The sequence below is a fragment of the Crinia signifera genome, chromosome 6, assembly GCF_055691185.1.
Source record: "Crinia signifera chromosome 6, ASM5569118v1, whole genome shotgun sequence".
NCBI lineage: Eukaryota > Metazoa > Chordata > Amphibia > Anura > Myobatrachidae > Crinia > Crinia signifera.
Window position 1 is genome coordinate 214,213,763 of NC_139222.1, and position 22,500 is coordinate 214,236,262.

Below are 22,500 nucleotides of genomic sequence, written 5' to 3' on the forward strand. Positions count from 1 at the left end.
CTATTACCAGGGTACCCTGCTTATTTTTAAGTGGGACAATATTTCCTTCCTTAACCTTTTTCCGTTTATATAACTGTCAAATTTTTGGGGATTAGATTTGCTATCTGCAGCTATTTTACGTTCCGTCTCTAATTTAGCCATCTTGATTGTATTTTTAAATTTCTTATTACATTCTTTATATACGGCAAATGATTTGCATGTTCCATCTTGTTTAAACATTTTGAATACCCTCCTTTTTTTACCAATTTAAAATTTCAAATAGGGATACAGTCACTAGGTGGACAAGCATTAGGTCGGCATGCATGAAGGTCAACATGACTGATGGTTGACATGGGGTTAGGTCAACAGGGTCATTAGGTAGACACAAGCACTAGGTCGACATGGGGAAGGTCGACAGTCAAAAAGTCAACATGGCATTTTTCACTTTTTTTTGCCGACATGTGCAGACAGGAGGTATTTCATGCCCTACCATCCACTAGGGCATGGCGGGCGCACGCAGTGCTACACTTCAGTGTCCATGTTGACAGTGTAGAAATTCTGGATAAAAAAGTGAAAAAACCCATGTCGACTTTTTGACTGTCGACCTTCCCCATGTTGACCTAATGCGTGTGTCGACCTAATGACCCTGTCAATCTAACCCCATGTCGACCTTCATGCATGTCAACCTTCATTCATGTCAACCTAGTGATGTTGACCTAATGCTTGTCGACCTAGTTGCTGTCTATCCAATGATCCATACCCAACTGAAAGAGCTGATGAGTACATCAACAGAGGAGATGTAAAGCAAGAAGAGGAGACCAACTGTGGTGGCCATGGGTTTCCTGATATTAAACTATATTATATGGCTACACATCTCAGTCAGGCGGTGGTCTGGTTTGTGTCTTCTTTTGTTCCGGGATGGGTAGACCTTGAGGTTACTTCCTGTGGAACTGTATAGCTCCCTCTTGTATTAATACTTCCCCCAAAAAGCCGCCCACCATGTAATTAATATCACTTGCTCAATATTGAATCAGGGGATTAGAAAATTTAAGATACTCTTTGCTCCTTTTACCCCGCTATGGAAAAAACCTTCTTTAGTACTGGGGCGGTCCACCTCTCTTGCAGCAAAGTGGATTGCAAAAGGAATAACATTTGCCGCAGATGTCCTCCAAGGGGGATTGTGTATGAGTCTAGGTGATCTGCAAGTGAAATATTCATTCACATACCTTCAAATTAAGCACTTTGTAGATTCCCTACACTTCCCCACCCAATCTAACTTAAAATCTCCATTGGAACATCTCTGTTTGGATGAACCCCTCATGAAGGGTATGATCTCTTCTTTATATTATCTAATATTACATTCATCAGATCCTCCAGCTCCCAAATTTGAGCGTCAATGGGAGATAGATTTGGGCGATCCCCCAGAGGAAAATTCATGGTCCCTTATAGGTGAGAGATTATCTAAAAATTCAATCTCTACTCTGGTTAAAGAAAATGCCTATAAAATGTATTATCTCTGGTACTTGGTACCTGTTAGACTAAATAGAATATACAGTTCTGCTTCACCTCTATGCTGGAGAGGTTGTGGAGAGTCCGGCAGCTTTTTACACATATGGTGGACATGCCCTAAAATTGTAGATTATTGGGAAGAAGTGGCAAATTTGTTGGACAAAGTGTTACTTACTAAAGTTGATAGGGAACCATGGTCCTTTCTTTTCGGACATCCCATAGCTTTCCTAGACCCTCTTTTAGAAAAATTAGCATCCCAGATACTTAGCGCTGCAAGGTGTCTGGTTGCCTCACACTGGAATAACCTGGACCCCCCTTCCCCTCAAACATTAATAAATAAGATATGGTTTGTAGCATCAATGGACAAGATAACAGCATTTCTACAGAACAAATCCATAAAATGTATTCAAATATGGAATCCTTGGTTTGTTTTTACCCAATCTCTTTGTGGCAGAAAACCACTGACCATCTTGAAAGTTATGTAATCTAATTCTAAATTGAGACCTCTTCCATGGTAATTCTTTAAAATTTCTTTCAAAATTTATTTTTTCCCTTCAAATACTCCCGGGCAAACCCTTCCTATTTCATTAAAACTTATTTTTTCTTTTTCTTTTTCTTTCTTTAATATTCACCTTTATAACTGTTAAGTAAGAGTTAATATGTTTGTAATGCAGATTACAATTTTAAGAACATGCCTTTAAAACGTAGTTTATTGCAACACTTGTGTCATTTCATTATTTTTTGTTTAAAAAATAAGATTGAGTTAAAATTTTTATGGCGCAATGTACTTTCTATAATTTGAACAGTCACAGTGTACTTTTGTTTGACATTGTCCATTTTTATTGTATGTATTTCTTGAATTTCTTGTATATTATAAATTGTAAATCAAAAGATCATCTGAATAAAATATATTGATTAAAAAAAATAAAAAAAGAAGATGAATGCTGACAGGTGCAGGAATAGTGGGAGAAGTACAGAGAAATAACAGTGTAGCTTTAGGTGAACCAAGAGAGGATCCGTTTACAGAGTCCAATAGTGTGAAGTTTTGGAGGGTAGGTTGGCGAATGATAGAGTCACGGGATGCAGATAGACTAAACAAAATGAGAATGGTGACATGACAATTGGCTTTGGCAGTGTGACATTCATTAGGGCCTTTAGATCGGGCAATTTCTCTAAAGTAGAGACAACAAAAACTAGATTGGAGAGGGTCTAGATTGGAGTGAGGGGAGAGAAATTAGTTGAGTTGGCAATAAGTGAACCTCAAGAAAGAACCTTGGAAGAGAAATGGTGCAGTATTTTGAGGGAGATGTACTGGTTAAGGTTGCATGCATGTTTGAGGGAGGAAGGGACATTGCTGAAGGTGAGACAAAAGTTAAAGAGAAGGGAAAGATGAGAACATGCCTCAGGACAGTGGGAGCAATGGAGATGAGAAGAAATGATGGTACAGTGTGCAAGTGGCTGTATGAGATGCAGTTTCCTTCAGCAGTGTGTGAACACTTCCAGTGATAGCATATTAACTTGGAGTGCCAGTGTTGGGGTGGTGATTAACCCTTTGAGAGCCATGGGAACTTGTCAAATTAGGTGTAAAAATTTCAAAGCAAACATTTTTATCCATTATAATGACCTGTAATATAATAATGACTGTATATCAAGGAAATATAATAGTTTCTTTATACAACATTATTTATTTGAATTTATATAACAAATGGATGCAACGCTGGTATTTTTAGCAGATATTTTGAACATCTCTCACAGAGATATTGGTACAAAAAGGGTTAAAGAAGGCTTATAGTAAACACTTGAGGAAGCAGAGTCAAGGGCAGAGGAGAGGGAGGTATAATAAAGGGAAAAAGCTTGCGTGGGACAATAGAGTTTAGAAATGAGAGAAAGGAGAGTGTCAAGAGAGCAGAGAGAATGAGTTAAGACAGTTATGGTTGCTCCTGGTAAGAGTGACCATTAGAGAGAGAGGGGTGATGTATGGAGAGAGAGACTACAGGAGAGAAGTTGATGATTGGAAAGAGGAAAGTGTACATTTGTAAAATGTGAGATCTCACAACCATGGAAGAACACAAGATCCTAGTCGAGACCACTAGATTGGGATGTGGAGGATGTCCATTTTTTAAGGAAATGCAACACAACCAAACAAGATTATTTGTTCTAGAAATGTATGATTTATAACAACTCCTCTTGGTTATGTGTGGAACTGTTTTATTAATATTCTTCATATTTCTCATTAAACCAACAATATTTCAGTGCGGTCCTTTAAAAAGCCTATCACTTTTTCAGAAAGGAGGCCGTCTTTTTTGTGTTAAAGCAACAATGTAAATTGAGCTTATTGACTAGTTGCGAGTGTAATCAAAGTGGTGGTGATGGGTGCATTACAGAGGAACATACAGTATATATGTAGTTAGTTCCAGCATGAGAAATGGCAGGTACTGTATCTTTGTTAAGTACTTATTTTCAGGATTTCAGGAAAGTGACTTCTGTGAATAGGCTGTGGTCGGATACTTTGAGCTATGCACAAACATCATTCTATTACAATAAAGCTCACAGCTAGGTCAGATTAGGATGAAGTAAACCATAGACAATTTGTTATTCAAACATATATTTGTCTGAAAAGCAGATCACCATTTTGAGTCATCTTTCTCTCACCAGCACTGCACTGATGCCAGCTGACAATGATCCTTTTGCAGAACACCAGCGATTCATCACTGGATGTGGAGGATGAAGGCAGGAAAACAGACCCCTCTCCATGTGTTCTGGGTTATATACCAATTATATACTACAGCATACTGCTTGGTCTTGGTTTACCAGGTAAGTTTTATACACCCACCTCTTAGAACAATGATACAGTTCCAGGACATTAAATCATTAATCCAGAAAAACTTCTAGGGTAAAGACCACCAAACCTGCTAACAGGCCCAATTTTCCCTGTTTTCAGCAAACGAAAGGTGTATGCCCTTATCCTTATCCAAAAAAGAGAGTAGGTTCAGGTTGAGCATATATAGTACCTCAGTAGTACCTGCACCTTTTTTTCTGGATACAGGATTTTTTAATATCATTGCAAGTATATTTTACCCTCCCATCTGGAACCTGTGTCACCAGACCCTTCAGTACCAGTCACTTCATAGAATATAGAGAAATTTACCTTGCTACAATACCATCAGGAAGACAGAAGATAACAAGACAGATACCTGAGGACCATTTTTCTCAGTACAGCCATCTTTTAGACTAGAATAGTACAAATTTCCCAGATTTGCTCGATTCATTCTGATCCATTACCCATCCCAAATTATGATATAATGGTAAACTGCTGTTTGGGAATGGAAACCAGCCGTGCTCTAGGAGTGTCAGGGAAAACACAGTCATGCCCAGACGTTTTCAGGGAGGGTCTGTGACATCAGCTCAGGGCTCGATCGTCCTGTAAGTAGTGCACAGGTAGAGTAGGTTCTGGGTTATGCACAGACTGGAAAAATCATCGATGGTGAGTGGGATATGCAGCTAGCCGCTGATTGCCATGATTTTTGCAAGCCATTCGCAGACTTGAACAGTGTGGGTGGCTATCTGAACGCAGGACTGTGCGATTTCACAGCAGTGATCATATCTGAATAAGGCCCTTAGTGCCTCAAGAGGGCAGAAACTGTGCTCCTGATAGAAGGCAGTGAAGGGACCACAGCACTTCTTTCTAATACCAGTCTACAATCAATAAAGATCTTAATTCTTTATACTCTACAATGTAAAAAAAAAAAAGGATTTTATATTTTGTGTGCTGGAATTGAATCATTCACTTAATTTAGCTCCTGTGATGGGGACTGCACCTTTAGTGAAGTGTTGCCTCGTTATCACTTTATCCTATTATTACCAAAAGTAATGCCAGCGTGCATAAACACTTGTCTGTTTGCATTTTCTTTGCTTCTCTACAGTATGTGCAGGTTTTCTCTATGAAAAGGTCAAACAAAAGCCTGAGTAATTATTTTTTCCATTTATGTTTTGATGCATTTTACTCATGTTCTCTATAGAATGAACCAAAGGTGTCTATCACATGGAGGGGAAAATTGTTAAGGTTAATCGCTTATTAAACCTTTACAATAAAATGTTCTTATTTATTTCCATTACATTATTTGTTTGAATTTTTCTCTTATTATAGCTGTATTTTTTTTTTCTTTCCTTAAATTTTCACTTTTTTTAAATTGTAAGCCACAATCATGATATATTTTTATATACTTGAATATATCCCTATTTTTTGTACTGACTAACTATATTTGCATAAGTATTATTATTATTATTAGTATCAGTATTATTATCATCGTTACACTCTATTTATATAGTACCGCAATGGGGCCAACAGCACCTTACAAAGTACATAAACAGAAACAGTATGAACAAATCAGGAACAAAGATGATTTACAGTACAGAACTTTGCAGGACAGGACATAATTTATAAACATTACTGCATTAGCGGTCATAGATATTACTCATATAAGCACCGGAGTGGCCGAAACATAAGGGCTAGGTTCTGTTTTAGGGAATATGAAGTAGATGATAGTAAAAGTAAGGGAAGGTGATGCAAATGAGGAAAGAGAAACCTATTCACAAAAGCTTACATTCTAAAGGGGATGGGCAGACAGAAGTGTTACAGATGGGAGAGACATTGAGCAAAGAGGATGGTGCAGAGTGTTACGGTGAGAGCCCAGTGTTTCAAATTCATCTGCTGCCGCTGCTCCTGTTGAGCCCCGCTGCCTGAATGCACTCCTTCACAGGTCTTTCAGGCTCCACTGCTCCGGTTTCCCCAATCCACAGCCGCCAGCGCTCAGGTACCCCTCCACCGTCCACCGCCACCCCTCTTCCAGCACCCAATGTTTCATGCAGATGGCATGCAACATTGGGTGCTGGAAAAAAAACACTGGGCACCACCAAAAGATGCGATCAGATGCGATGGGACATCGCATTGCGATGTCCCATCGCATCTTATTATGGCATAAGTGTATGGGCACCATTACTGGAGATATTTCTGAGATAGAAATGACAGGACTGGACTGTTAAATATACTGACTGTGTATACTGTGTATACTCCTACGATTGGCTCCATCAACCCAGAAGGAAACCACGATCCATCAAAATTATTTTTAATTCAGAAAATGGTGATACAGCCAATAAAAACAACAACAACTATATATATATATATATATATATATATATATATATATATATATATATATATATATATATATATATATATATATATATATACAAATAAAAAACATTGTGGTGTTTTTTATATTTTTTTTATTTTTTGTTTTTATTGGCTGTATCACCATTTTCTGAATTAAAAATAATTTTTTGGATAGTGGTTTCCTTCTGGATTGATGGTGCCAATCGTGGGACATCTACTAAAAGAAACCTTTTGAGGCATATAGGGCCTCATTAAGAGCTGAGTTCTGGTCCATATGCGTGGTAATGATTGATGTCTGAGACGGAGTGAAGCGTTTATTGTTACCTGAAAAATAAAGAAACCCCTATATGTATATAGGGCTCTGAGTGGAGGTCAGTATTTGCTTAGAAAGAATAACGGAAGTACAGACCACCTGTTAAAGATACCCCCTACGTGGATGTAGATTCTCTTTATAAGGTCAGTCTGGTGACCAAGAGAGACAGGCAGACAACAGAGGGAATTCATTATCTTCAAACCTGTTATCAAAAAGATCCTTGTCAGTGTATTATTTCTGTTAAAGGAAGCGCCAAAGGCGGATCTCCCATTTTGATATTATAGTTAGCTAGATTAGTCTGGTCCAAGCATCGTATCAATACCTTCCCTAGAAATGGAGTATTCATGACAACTAAACCATTTAGCTTTTAGAGAGTTGGTCTTTAAAGAATGTGGTAAACCTTAGGTTTCCATTTGGTATGCCTAATATATTTTTCGGATAATCTTCGCAAGAGGTGGGGGGCTTGGGTTTTTCCAGTTCTGTGCTATCGCTGCTCTAGTGGCTATTAGTATATGTCCAAGGATGTATCTGGCTGTGGTGGGGATTGCCTCCATCCGGAGTCATCTTAAGGTATGGGTTTAATGGGCAGCTGCCCAAGGGCCATCCAATTCTAGAGACCTTCGAGCAGAGGCAGATTGGGCTGTGAGAATTTGTCTCCTGAGCTTGTTGGATGCAGTAGAGAATATTAGAGTGGCCAGCATTCTCTTACTGCTTCCCAGCCTGCAGCCAGCTAGCAATTGGCTGTCAGCATGTTGATTGGTGGATTGCTGGAGAGTGCTGATAGCCAGTGCTGATAGCAATTTATTGTATGGAAGCAAGTGGAGAGATGATGCAGAACTGCATGAGAGGCATGTTATGATTTTTTTTTTAAATATCCTGTTAATGGGTGTGTAGTGGCCCAAGATGATTGTTTTGCTCATGACCTACAATACTATTAAGATGGCCCTGGGTACATCCAGGTAGATATAGTAGAGAAACAGTTGGAGGTACAAGTGAGCAGAGAGGGGGAAAGATTAAGGCCCTATACACTAGTCCAACTTGTCCTAAGGAGAAGTCAAACCAAATTTCCCTTGAGCTCCACCGGCAGCTCCCTGTGAGGCTCATTGATGTACCATTTTTACATGCGATCAATTGCATGCGATTTATCGCATATAAACTCCCATGGAGTTGCAGCAGTGTTAGGAGCAGAACAGCCAGGCAGGGGTGGTTTGCCGGGTGGACAGCGGTGGTTGCTGGGCAGAAGGGCGGGAAGCGGCAGCAGAATTTGAACAAATATTTTCAAAAGACTGGCCGGCCAGATATTGGTTGAGAGAATTCTCTCAGCCAATCAGCGGCTGTCCAGTCTTTTGAAAATACTTTTAATATTCTGTTGCTGCTTCTTACCCCACTGCCCACCACCTGCCGCTGCCATCTGCCCGGGACCCACTGCTGCCCGCCCCATGGCACCCGCCACTGTCCGACCCTGCACATACAGTAGGTGTGTGCAGGTGCTTCACCACTGGCAAACACCTATGAATCTGATAGATTGAACCTGCTACAGGTTCAATTGGTATGGTCCAACTGCGCATCGGGTTGGATGGGATGTCACACACATCCAATTTGGGCCGATTTCTCAGCCCGATCCCTCCAGATTGGGTGAAATCGTCCCAAATCTTACTAATGTAGGGGTGCCTTAAGTGAAGAATAGGTAGATCCAAGTGTCATCGGCATAGAGATGATATTGGAGGCCAAGAGAGCAGATATGATCACCTAAAGAGAAATTATAAAGGGATAATTGGTCAATGCAGTGCCTGTGGAGTGCTGGGGACGAAAGCAGACTGAAATAGGTCAAACAGGGAGAGGAAATACAGACAGTAAAACAAGTATAGACAATGCTTGCAGATCTTTTGAGCAAATGGGATGAGAAAGATGGAGTGGTAGTTGGAGAAAATGTCAGGAACAAGGGTTTGTTTAAGAATAGGAAAGACAAGGGCATGCTAGAATGCAGACAGGACAGTGTCTGATAAAGGGGAGAGATTGAAGATATTGGCAAAATGGAATCAGTGGGGAGAAATAAGTTACAGTTCATAAAATGTAAGGGGAGTGTTAGCTACGGAATTAAGGGGATGGGATGCTGAGGGTCTAGTGGTATGTGATTTCCTTGACTTACTGTATGGAGTCAATTTTAGATGTGAAGTGGGTGGCAAAATCAAATGCAGAGACTGAGAAAGGGAGGTTAGGTGGGGAGCAGAGAGACAAGTTAATAGATTTAATTATCCAATCATTTCCTGCATGTAGGATTTATACTGTACAGTAGCTATTGAAGAATATATGCAATGCAAAAAAAAGTATTTGAATCAAATGAAGAAAATATCACAAGATGGGAAAATATGGGAATTGTAGTGGTCCAAGGTTCATGAATACATTTTTTTTTTAAAAAGTCACTAGAAGTGTCATCCACTCTTTACCAAAATAGAAAAATGGATTACCAATTAGACAAGTGCCTCCACCCAAGTATGTAACAAACACTTACAGTATGTGGCTTTGGGAAAACGCTTAGGTGAATGTGCTATATTTATCATACATACTGTACCAGATACAACATGAACAATATTGTACTGCTTATCATATACACGGTTTTGAGCATGTTTGAAGAAATATTTAATTTTTTTGTCCTTTAATTGTAATTAATTTACACTGTTCAATCAAATGACCACCTAACCATAAAAACAGATAGTTTAGAGCACATTAATTGCTGAATAAATAACATCAGTCAACAAAAAAAGTTTTTGAGTCTTTAATGACTATTTTCTGATCCTCTATATCGAGAAATAACAAAAACCTTTGTTTATTTTTGAAAAACTTCGATTTTTGTCCCTTTTACAATGATCTTTACAATCATATGTACAGTATGTTACATGCTCAAGAATAGAGTAAAAAGTTTTATTTAGCTAGTAGTGATTGTTCATTCACAGCAAAGATCCTCCATACACCAGTGTATTTATATCATAAGGATCATAAAAAATATATAAAAAGTATATATAGTGAAGCACAGTAAGTTTATTCACATTTACATATACAATAATATGACACAACAAAAACCACACGCAGGCATGGGCAGATTCAGTCATTTAATTTTGTAGCTGAGGACCAGGGCTTTCCAACGAGCCCAGCCCGTGTCTCTAGCCTCCCAGGAACCGGAGATATCGCCTGGCAAAGCTGTAACGTTTTTCCCCATAGGATAATATGGGACCCGTTAATTCCGACACCCCCCCCCCCCCCCCCCCCCGGTTACGACGGATGCCAATTCCCCCTCTGGCATCACAGAAGCTTATGATTGATCTCAGTCAATTCGCTGGGCCTTCAATATGATACCAGGCTAGTCCATATCGGTCAATCGGTTCCAGAGATATTGCGGGAAAACAGATTTTTTTTTATTTTTGAAATATAATTTCATGGCTGTTCATGTTCTTTGAGGGCAGATTACTCTGGAACCAAACGTTCCAGTTTCACTGGGAAGCCCACTCAAAAATTCTTCAATATGATACTTGTCTCATGTAAATGGGTCAGTTGGTTCCGAATATATAGCCAGTTAAATGAGATAACTGGTTAAAGGGGGGGATAGGTGGTTTTCTCTCCCCCTCACACCAGAAAATGCAGGGACTAGGATGGTGTAAAAGGGGCCAACCTGGGAATGCATTTTCTGGTGTAAAAGGGGTATTATTTAAAATAGCCGGGACCTGCAGTGCTCTGAATACAGCCAAGCTCTGCCACTGTCAGCGGCTGTCACTTCTGCCTGGCGGTGGCTGTCCCCCATTTACCGCGAACATGTATTCCCCCTTGGCAATGAGCATGTAATCCCACATGGCAACGAGCATGGAACCTCTGGCAATGAGCATGGAACCCTTGGCAATGAGCATGTAGATAAGCAGCACTTATGTAGCATAATTTTTATTAGGCATTATGTTGTTTGGCATAATACATAATGGACATAATGGTGTGTAACTTAACGTGTAATGGACATTACGGTGTAAATGTTTCATGCGAGCCTTTGTCGGACAATGTCCCTGTTTATGAAGCATATTGTGAATTTTGGCTTAATCTGTGTGGCATTATGTGAATTTTGGCTCAATCCATGTGGCATTATGTGAATTTTGGCGCAATCCGTGTGGCATTGTGTGAATTTTGGCTCAATCCATGTGGCATTATGTGAATTTTGACACAATCCATTTGGCATTATGTGAATTTTAGCTTAATCCATTTGGCATTATGTGAATTTTGACTCAATCCGTGTGTTATTATGTGAATTTTGACTCAATCCGTGTGTTATTATGTGAATTTTGGCTCAATCCGTGTGGCATTATGTGAATTTTGACACAATCCATGTGGCATTATGTGAATTTTGACACAATCCATGTGGCATTATGTGAATTTTGGCTCATTCCATTTGGCATCATGTGTAAGGGGCAAGTATAATGGGGTCTAGTATTTTGTTGCATAATGTGTAGAAGTTGTATATGGTGTGGTACACTACACTCAAGGACATGCCCCCTGTTGAGTGGCCACACCCCCCTTTTCCGGAGCGCGCCTTCGGCACGTGCACAACTAAATCCTTCACTTTTGTCACCATGGTGGGCCTGCATACTTTAAATGCCAGGGCCTATTTTTAATCCCATTCCCACCCTCTCTCTGCCGCTCTCTTAGCATGTACACTGGCACCACGAACACCGCCCCTCCCCCGCCCAAACCCTCTTTTATCATGGTGCCCCCCTGTCATTTTATCCGGGATCCGCCCCTGCACGCAGGGTAATTGCAAGGCCGATGAAATTACCAGAGATAATGAACTGAAAAAAATCCACTTCATATAGCGCTTGGTTCAGTATAAGACCCAGGTGCGGGTTCTGGTCCATTCCAAGATGTAAAAAGGTCTCTGGAATATAGCAGTGCAGATCCTTCCCCCCACGGTGCTTATAACCCAACCGTTTCGCTTCAATGTTAATAATATAGTAAGTATTCTTCAATGATATAGCGCCATACACAGCTGGAGTACTGATTAGAATTAAACTAAAAATCCCATAAGTTTTAGGTTCTTTCTGTGTGTATCCAATCACTTCCTGTTAAATCCCATTCTTCTTAGTAATGCTGCACCGTACACAACAGGATCAATTCCGGTTCTATTTGTAGGTAATGTGAAAATTCAGCTTTTTTACTCTATTCTTATATTTTAAGGAAGAGATAATGAATCCTTCTTTTAGGAATTTTTACATTTTCAGCTGCTGGGTGCGCACAGTCATAATATTACGTTACTTTTTATCAATATGTTACATGCTCGTTTGGACCAATTTAAAAATAACATGGGTGCCTATTCGGAAGAGCATGGTGAACGTTTTCATCAAGATGTGATGGACTATGAACAGGTTCACTACAATGAGAGTAGGATGGGGGATTATAGTTGGGGCTAATAGGAGAAAGTCCATACAATCACAGAAAAAATATGAAAAATAGTCATTTCTAATCAATTTTTATATATATATATATATATATATATATATATATATATATATATAATCTGTTAAAGTAGTTGATTGTTTAAAATTTATTTTTGTAATAAAAGCAATTCAAATAAATAAAAAAAAGTTTGTTTTAGTTTTACATACAATAAAGGTAGGAAAATAGGTACATTTTCTTAAAATCAGTAATTTCATTCTGATAGCTACAAAAACAAACTTTATGTGGAAGAAATAAAAATCAGAAATGCAGAACCCAGACTCAAAATTTGATCTTTAAAGCATTTACTCTTTGAGGAATCGCAAGTAAGAGGGTTATTCAGACCTGATTGGAGAATAAATTTGTTCACAAAATGGGCAAAACCATGTGCCCCACCTGCAGTGCACCTGTAGTGCACCTGTAGTGCAGAATGATTTTGTCCATTAGCTAAAAAAATGTGCTTGTGATCAAGTCTGAATAACCTAATCTTTCTATCCTCCTTTCCTCATTGGTCACCAGTGGCGTAGCAATGGTCCTCGCAGACTCCATGATGGCTTGGGGGCACCAGTGCTGGCAGAGTCTACAGGGAACCCTGGGATGTTGCTGCGAGGACAGGAAGGTGGGTGCTGCCTGGTTCCTTATGCAGCAGAGACCGCCATTAATTTAGGTACACAGCTGTGCAAGCCACCCTCCACATTCCTCAGTTCTGCATGTGACGTCATGATGTCACACAAATGTATGTATGAATGGATAGAGACACTGGAGAGTAGAGGAGGCTTGTAGAGGAGCTGCTGGAATGCTGCACCTATTGTTACAAAATTATTTAGGCCCTTATTCAGATCTGATCGCAGTACAAATTTGTTATCAAAATGGGCAAAACCATGTGTACTGCAGGTGGGGCAGATGTAACGTATAGAGAGAGTTAGATTTGTGTGAATTATTTTTTTTCTGTGCAAGGTTAATACTGGCTGCTTTATTTTTACATTGCAATTTAAATTTAAGATTCAACACACCCCACCCAAATCTAACTCTCTCTGCACATGTTACATCTACCCTACCTGCAGTGCACATGGTTTTGTCCATTTTGAGAACAAATTTGTACTGCGATCAGATCTGAATAAGGGCCTTAATGTGTAACCTTCCATCACTTTACATTTCTGAATTTAATGTGTGTGCAGTGCCCCAGAAGAAAACAGATCATTTTCCTTTTCCTGTGTACGTGAGAAAGGCTTCTATGATTAGTCATTACTTACATTCAGCTACATTGCCCGGGTAACATGATGCTGATTACGTGAGAATACGCACTAATTATCACATTATTCCTAATTCCTTTATTAAATGCTTGTAAAACATATCAGAGGAAGCAGGCATAAAATATGGAATAAATGAGCTAGATTATTTGCCACTTTGTACAGGAAGCGCGTATCAATTGCTTCAACCTTGTTGACCCCTTTACAATAGAAATAAGGTGCATTTAACCTTATTTTATAGTGAATTACTGACAAATGACTTTTAGGTTCATAGAACCAGACGTATCAAGCTTCAAAAAGTGATGAAGTGGAGAGTGATAAACAACCAGCCAATCAGAGGAATGCGACTAGAATCAGGCCCTAAGTAAGGGCTAACCTGAAATATGGAGACAAATATCTGTGTATTTTAGGGACAGACAATCATTTAGCTTTACTTTTACCCTTCAGCAGTTAATTCTCTTATTGTAACCTGTGCTCTCTAGCTGCAACCTGTGCTCCAACATGTTCCAGATTAGCAGTGGCCTGCGAATTCACAGCACCACGGACTATCGAAAATCTGCGCATGCACACGGATCGTAGTGCGAATGTGAAAGGCCTTCCTGCGATGCAAATCTGGCAACAGCTTTTCATCGCTGATTGACAGGAGGACAGCATTTGGTAAAGGCACCTAGCCGTTTAATTGGAGTGTCAGGAGAAAACGCAGGTGGACCCAGGTGTTTAAAAGGAGAACCTCAGATGCCAGCGCCGATCCTTTATTGCAGCGCTGAGTAAGTCCCAGGCTTCTCAGCCACTGCACACAAGGGGGGAACCTCCGATAGTGCCATGATAGACTGCAAATGGATCTCCAAGTTTTCACACGGCTGCCATTCCATTTGCAGCCGTGCACAGGGGTGGGATTTAACTCTGGAGGAGTCACGGTTAACTGATCACTGGGCTCCGAAAAGTAGCAGCTCAGTGATCAGGTTTGAATTACCCCCCATAGCCCTAGAAGTACATTTCAAATCCCTGCAGTGTGCAACAATGAGAAATGTTACTTTTTGCATCATTAATGCAAATAAACCAAAATTAAGCACCTTAAAGATATAATATACTAAGACTATGGGGAGGGAATTTACTAAAAAGGGAGTTATATTTCAGATAGGATGTTGCTATGGGCAACCAATCAGATACTATATATTATCTTATAGAAGGTGCTAAATAAATAAGGAGTAGATTCTGATTGGCAACATTCCGTGTGAAATAGAACTCCCATCTTAGTAAAATTCCCCCTATGTATCGCCTAAGTTTTAACTGTAGTAATTGCTATTGTGCAAAAAAAAAAAGTTTGACGTCAGACAGCCAATGTCTGGTCAACTTTAAAATCCACTGATGTTTGTAGTACAAAGGTTCAAGTGTCATTCTCTGCAAATACTGTAAAGCTAAATTAGGTTATCCTTTCACAGTTTATAATGTGATTCTGTCCATGCAACAGCAAAAAAAAAAAAAAAATCAAAAGAGTTAATCATTGAATTGCAAATCCATTATTGAATGAGATGTATGCACACTTACTTCATTGCTCATAGTTTGGATGTGTGCTTGCACCAGGGTGTTACCAGTAGTTCATTAATCACCAGCAAATGAGCTGCACATTGTACAATTACCCCCAGAGTATGGGTTCTGTGCTATACACTATATTGGCATCTAGCCTCTAGTTGTATGTTGATTGAGTCCTCACTACTTACATTTAAGCTGTAATGTGTATTGATCTGTGGCGCTCTTTATTTGTACTGTATTTTTGTTATTTATTCAATGTTATGCCAAGTTTAGTCTCCCTGTATTGTTCCTTTGTACGGCGCTGCGAAACACTTGTGGCGCCTTATAAATAAAATTATAATAATAATAATAATAATAATAATAATATACACTACCCACTGCGTACCAGGCTCTGTGTGGTACACTGACCACTAGGAATTGGGCCATGAAATAGATCCTAGTCATTAGTCATCTATTCATAATTCAATAGATAATTAATGCAAACCACTGGGCAATTGGCTTTACATTGTTCACTAGTCAGCAGAGAATGGATTTTTTTTTATACTGGGATCTCATCTGCATATTGTTACTTTACTAGTCCTGTATATTGTGTATCGCTGGCATAATATGTAGTGTGCTTACTATTATAGACAAGAAAAAAGAGGGGAAAGGTTTTGAGCAGCGCTTTTGAAAAAAAAATTTTTTAATTGAGTAATTTTTTTTTTCCACAAAGCGAACATAAACTACAACTTGAATTATAAGAATATAGATAAATAACTAAATAAATAAAAACATTAAAATAAATTAAAAAAACTATCACATGACAATCAATTATATCATTACATTAACAATATCTAATTTATGTGAATAATATTTGAAAAAACAGATTGGTTAGATCTATCACAAATTTTAATATTTAACTAAAAGGACATATAGCCAGTGATAAGTTTGTATTAAAACAGAGTTAAAATATTCAATGTTTCTCACCAAACCAAACCAAATGGATGAAATAGTTGGGAGAGTCCCGAGAGTCCAGTTGGAACAATGCTGGTGTCCCCAAATGAGCAATAGGGAGGGAGGACAAAGTTGATCGTCCAGGAGTGGCCCAAGCTGGCACAAATTACCAACTCCTACCGCTGGATGTAGTATAGCGGGATGATGTCCTCAACCTTTCTTTTTCATTGCAAAGGTGTTGTATTTGTAATCCAAATGGAGGGGGAGCCCAGATGTAGTTGGAGCAGGTCTGCAATCCCAGAGTCTTTTGGTGGTAAAAGAATGGTGAGGAGTGGTGCGGTCCTAACCGGTTTCGCTACTCCAGGTAGCTTTATCAAAGGATATCTGGCATAGGGAGTTCCTGGCTTAAATACCCTGTGACATGGGTCAGGTGACTGGCTTAATTAGATCAACCAATCTATAAATGAAAACAATAATAAAAACAGCGCTTGAGTAGGAGGCAAATAATTATCTAACAATACAACTTAAAATACACTACTAGGATGTTTATTAATGGAAATGAAACAGTAAAGATAAACAATAATGAATAATATAAGTAAGATACAACGTTTCCTGTGTGTACATTAGTAGCCACAGCAACCAGACTTCCGTGTTGTTTTAGAGTCCAATCACGTAAGAGGGACCCGATCTACTTCCGGGTCATATGTCCATGTGATGAATGGATAATGTGAGGGCAGATGACGCCGTATAGTGCCGCGTCATTGGCACTTCCGGGTCCCGGACCAAGCTGACGTCCGGGGCTCGCCAGGAGATTCTGGTGTAAAGGAGGCTGATGTTTCCGGGTTCACATCGCTAACCCGGACTTAAACTGTCAAACTGTTTGCACAATGTTTGGTAACCACGGTGATCCGTGATACTATTTCCGGCATTACAACCGGTCCATAATGTTTATATATACATTCCTAATAACGTTCATATATACATTTCTAACCACTTTTTTCCCCATTGACTAGAATAGACCCTTTAATTCAGATGCACCGTGGGATCTGATACTTGCAGTTACCCTTTCCGGGGTCTAAGAAACTTGGGGTTCATATCTTCTGGTATAAAATCCAGTTCTGGTCCAATTGGACCACCGAATCCAGAGAAATTAAGCTTTAAGCTCATTTTAGTTTATCCCTAGGGTTAAGCTTTAGCAATGCTGTTAGTATGCTTTTACACCAACGCTACTGACTGTAACAAATGCTGTGGTTCTTGCTGCATGGAGTCACACAAAAAGGCTTTTATGGAAAAAAAATGTTTTGTGTGTGTGCTTAGTTTTATTAAATACTAGCGACCCGCCCCGGCTTCGCACGGGAAGCACTAATTATCTATAGCCAGATGACTTCTGGTGGATGGATGAGGGCAGTCATGTGATGAAGTTTTAGCAGATATCTATATGTACAGTGCCGATGGTCAATCTGGTTCCATTGCACAACTTTGGTACGTTTAAGTTGCGAATAAGCATCACCGGTGATCCAACCTTCAATGTTTATACGTGCGGTGGCATTCCGGGTGGTTCCAATGAATAAAAAATTTCAATCGGAGTGTTAAGCCCTTTTCTAATCCTGTATACATGTTCTACTATAGATAAGGCCACATGCACATTCTGTAAGATACTATAAATGATGATAATGGTATAACATGCCAGAGTCATGCCCAAGAGCTACAATGTGAGACACAAATGTGGGAATTGATCATTTGTTTGAAAATTACTTTTTCTGATGGTTTTCATTTGACATTCTTCTTCTGCATAGAACCATGTGCACGCAACCTTCTTATTACCTAGTTATCAACCTAAAAAAACAAGAAAATTCTGACCTACCCATAGAAAAATCACACTTTGTATAAATACCAGTAATAAGTTCTGTCCATCTTCAGGGTACCATTACAGCTGTACTGGATTCCCAGTGGTCAGCTTCGTTGTGAGTCATATACCTATATCCCGTATGTGCCATAATTACAGACATCATGAAATTTGTAGAAGATTGGTGATCAGAAGCAAAAAAACACTTAGGTAAAGAACAGCAACAGCCTAAGGCAGTGTAATCCAAGACAAGGATGTATTGTCTTGTTACAACACATAACTAAATTGTCACAAGCTTCCTCTTGGGGAAGGTTACTCACAGAATGTAGTTACAGTATGATGCACAGCTCTCCTATGAGAACGATTGGAGAATTTGTAAAGGGCACCAGCAAGTGTCAAGGGAAAATCTAATCAATAAGAACAATCAATGCTCAGTTTATTTTTTAACATATTTATAAAAATGTATATACATAAATCGTTCTGTATTTGATTACTCAGTTTTAAAGCATCTTGTCATAGGGGGTCGGAGCTAGATGAGTTCTACAATGACAAGCACTAAGTTTACTCCAAAGCACCTTACTCAGAGATCTGGGGGTTGATGGAAACAAAAAGTGATCTTCTAAGAAAAAGCCTTTTTATTAAGAAAGACAACTCGTTTTTTTTTTTTTTTTTTTTCATCTATGTTGGCACCACCAAGGCTGCAGCTCTGACATACGGGAGGCTTTTGGAAACTGATGGTGGGCAACCATTAATGTTCCTGATCCAATGGAAATAGTTTCCCAATCCAATATCAGGATTGTAATGGTTGGCAGCCATTGTATGCTTCATTCAGATTCCCAGCCAGTTACTATTGACTTCTATTCCACTACCAACATCAGAAAAGAGTGTCCACAGAATAGCACTATTGCCGCTCCACTGGGGAAGCGAGCACCACCCGCGGTTGCTGCTGACCTGCTGCAGACAGGCGGGGGGTTTAGGTGCAGCCACTGACCTGTTGCAGGGGGGGGGGGTTGCTACTACTTGCGGGGGCTGCGGATGCAAGTAGTAGCAGGTCAGAAGTTGCCACCGACCTGCTCCATGGGTGGGGGTTGGGGAGGGTGGTGGGAGTAGACCTAAAGCTGCCTATTGATGGTGCCGGCCCTGACTATTGCACATGTGCCAAGGTGGTCTAAGCTCTAAGGAGCAGGGCGACGGTCATGTTTTCCACAAGGCTGACTAGGCTGAAGTGTAGTGGCCCTGCAGTGACTAGGGGTGTGTCAATTATTTTGCTGAAGCACTTTTACCTGCACACACAGAGCTCCAATGGTTAAAGGCACTGTCTCATTTGTGCCATAGCAAGACACACTTGCTTTGTAGCTTGCTGAGGCTTGTTTTGAGGCAATAGAGGGAGGAGACAGTGAACCAGTAGCGCACTGGCAATGGGGCTGTGATGTCATGCTGCCTCCTTTTCCCTTAATACACCACCATGAGCAATACAGTCTAATCGTGACCTTGATAGTATGTGCTTGAACATTTCTATAGGCCATTGGGACCAGCAAAAGCAGTTAATATTTAAATCTGTCAAGAAGAAATGACAGCAATCATGTACAAGCACGAGTCAGATATTAAAAAAGAAATAACCGCTGTGAGAAAGGAGTTTTGCAAATTTTATTTTAACTGAGTATCGGTATCAGTGTGAATACTGAAAGTATTAATGAAGCCATAAGCTCTGCATCCCAAACATGAGCTGTAAAGGGGTGAAACATTAAAGTTCCAAAGGGGGGCTGAAATAAGTGAAAGTCTAGGGGCCTGACTGTGGGTAAATATGGCCCTGAGCACAGCCCCCTTCTATCATGTGTACTTCCTTTCCTCACTTATACCATCATCTACTTCCCACTGCCTACAATGGAACCTAACCCTTGGGTGCTGCCGGCCTGCTGCTTGTTTGGTTATTATGACTGCTGATGCAGCAGTGTTCCCTCAGAGGTGTATAGTATACGCAATTCCTAGTATACGCAAGCATACCTGGCCCATAAAGCTGATTCTGATTGAGAGAGGAGGGGGCCCATGGGCATGCTCTTATACGGCTGCCTCCTCTAGGGTGGTGCAGTAGACTCTGGCATTGTGATAAACCAAGGAGGACCAATTTAGTCTCACATGACATTGTAACCATCCCAGGGGTAGTAGTTCAAAAGAGAACTTATTGGCTTCCAAGGCAGAAACAAGAGCAGATACTCAACGAAGTATAAGATATGCTGACGTTAGGGTCAATTGAGGATTCATTTAACGATCCACTCCATCTTCTGGAGTGGATCGTTAATGAGGTCCATGCAGAATGCAGCATAGCCACTGCTCCCCCCAACACTACCACCACCATTGCTCATTGCCTGCTGGCATTGCCAAGTGTGTACGCACCACCCTTCTAGGTCTCTGTGGCCACCGATATCGGCTGCAGAGATCGCCGGTGTGTACATATCTTATGGGGCTTACACAAAAACTTTTACATAGTAATCCCTTTTCTTTGCCTAACTTACCTAGTGGGTCAATCAGAACCTGGGGGCGGCACTTCAGTTGTTTGCTCCATGTCTCAGAACTTGGGGAAATAAAAATAAAAAATAATTTTGTTATGCTGTGCCATTGATGTAGGGAAATCATCTGGTTCTCCTCCAACCCCGTCGATGGCAAAGGTATTCTACATTAACCATAAACCATCAATGATTATGAATCATCAATGGCCAACCCAAGGATGTGTCAGCCGCCACCTGCCAGTCTGAGAGAGCTGGCTCCGGGGTCGGTAAAGTTCAGAACCTCTTCATCTTGTCTCTAAGGGTGAGATGTACTGAGCCTTGAATGACAAAGCTTATGAGGAAGACTTTTGTTTGGGGGTGGCCAGTATGATCGCGTCATCATATCCATGCCCCTGCCATGCAAGAGGGTAGGCCACCCTGGGTTTAGTTGAGTGTACTTTTTTCCCCATGAAAAATATAAACTGGCCTCTGCGGTTGTCCGGTGAAAAGATAAAACCGCAGCTCATCAGATTAAGTGAATGCAAAGTAACTACAGAAACAAGCTAAAGGCCCAAGCTAAGACACAGATGCTGAATAGTATTACGAGGAACAGTCTTACTCTTTCCAACAGATAAATATATGCTGATCATCATCAGGCATACACAAGTCCGACTTGTCCTAACCAAATCAGCCCCCCTTGAGCTCCCCCAGCAGATCGCAGGGAGGCTCACTTATGATTTGGCACTTTATGTGCCATTTTTACATGCAAGCACTTTCAGCCAATCCGCAGCCTCCCATCTTGTGAAAATGTTGTTAAAATTCTGCTGCCGCTTCCCGCCCACTGCCCGGCAACTGCTGCTGCCAACTTCCCAGCACCTGCCACTGCCCACCCCGCCGCACACCGCTGCCCAGCTATCCTGCCCCCCCTCTGCTGCAGCTCCCAGGGAGTTGCATGTAAAAATGACACATCAAGTGCCAAATCGTAAGTGAGCCTCGCAGCGATCTACCGGGGGAGCTCAAGGGGAATTTGGCACCTGCTGCGGCCCACCCTGACGCTCACCACTGCCCAGTACCCACCACGACTGCCAGCCACAAATCGGGTCAGATTGGATGTCTAACACATCTGATTCTGGCCAATTTCTCAGCCCGATCTGTCGGAATCGGGTGGAAGTCCTACTAATGTATCTGCACCTTAAATTATGCAGCACATACATCAGTGCCATAATTCTTTGACACCATTCAGCAATCAAAATATCAATGATTTGAATATTCAGGAAATTCAGCATGTTAAATATCCCTGACTCGCCATTTACAGTCATTTGTGAATGGTGAATTTCCAACATATTTGATTTTCCAGATTCCCCAACCTTGACGCCAACAGAACCGGTAATTGAGACAATACAACACAGATGTCTGGGACCCATTAGTCACAAAAATTATATCTTCTAAGTAGTATGGGGCAGCACAGATGGTGTAATGGTTAGCATTACTGCCTCACAGCGCTGAGGGCATGGGTTTGATTACCACCATGGCCCTAACTGTGTGGAGTTTGTATATTCTCCCCACGCTTGTGTGGGTTTCCTCCAGGTACTCCAGTTTCCTCCCACAATCCAAAATTATACTGGCAGGCTAATTGGCTTCCAACAAAAAAATTAACCCTAGAATGTTTGTGTGTGTGTGTACATGTGGTAGGGAATTGTAAGCTCCACTGGGGCAGGGACTGATGTGAATGTTGAAATATTCTCTGTAAAGCGCTGCGTAATATGTATGCGCTATATAAGAACTGGTAATAAATAAAAATAATAAATAATAGTTGGTGTGTAGATGCAGTCCATCCTAAACAGCGAAATAAGAGTAGCAGCATTTACTAAAGCTTTACACTCACGCAGACTTTTGTAATACAAGGGTGGAGCAAATGAGGGACAAGGAACCAAACTCCTTTCTCTATAGTGGAATGGGAAAAGAAAAGGAATTACAGTACCAAAGAGCAGTAAATGTGAAATTAACACAAA

The 22,500-nt window shown here is 40.5% G+C and overlaps 1 protein-coding gene across 2 annotated transcripts in view; it reads left to right on the forward strand.

The window, feature by feature from the left end:
• Positions 1 to 22,500, forward strand: part of LOC146007205 (G protein-coupled receptor 142-like) — a 49,072-nt gene that overhangs the window by 21,971 nt on the left and 4,601 nt on the right. Inside the window, exon 2 of one of the 2 annotated variants that reach the window (XM_083145563.1) lies at positions 4,144 to 4,302. The exons of the other annotated variant lie outside the window; for it this stretch is intronic. Within the exon in view, the coding sequence (XP_083001689.1) occupies positions 4,167 to 4,302 (136 nt within the window). The 5' untranslated portion in view covers positions 4,144 to 4,166. The remainder of the gene's footprint in view (positions 1 to 4,143; positions 4,303 to 22,500) is intronic. 2 annotated transcript variants of the gene reach the window in all.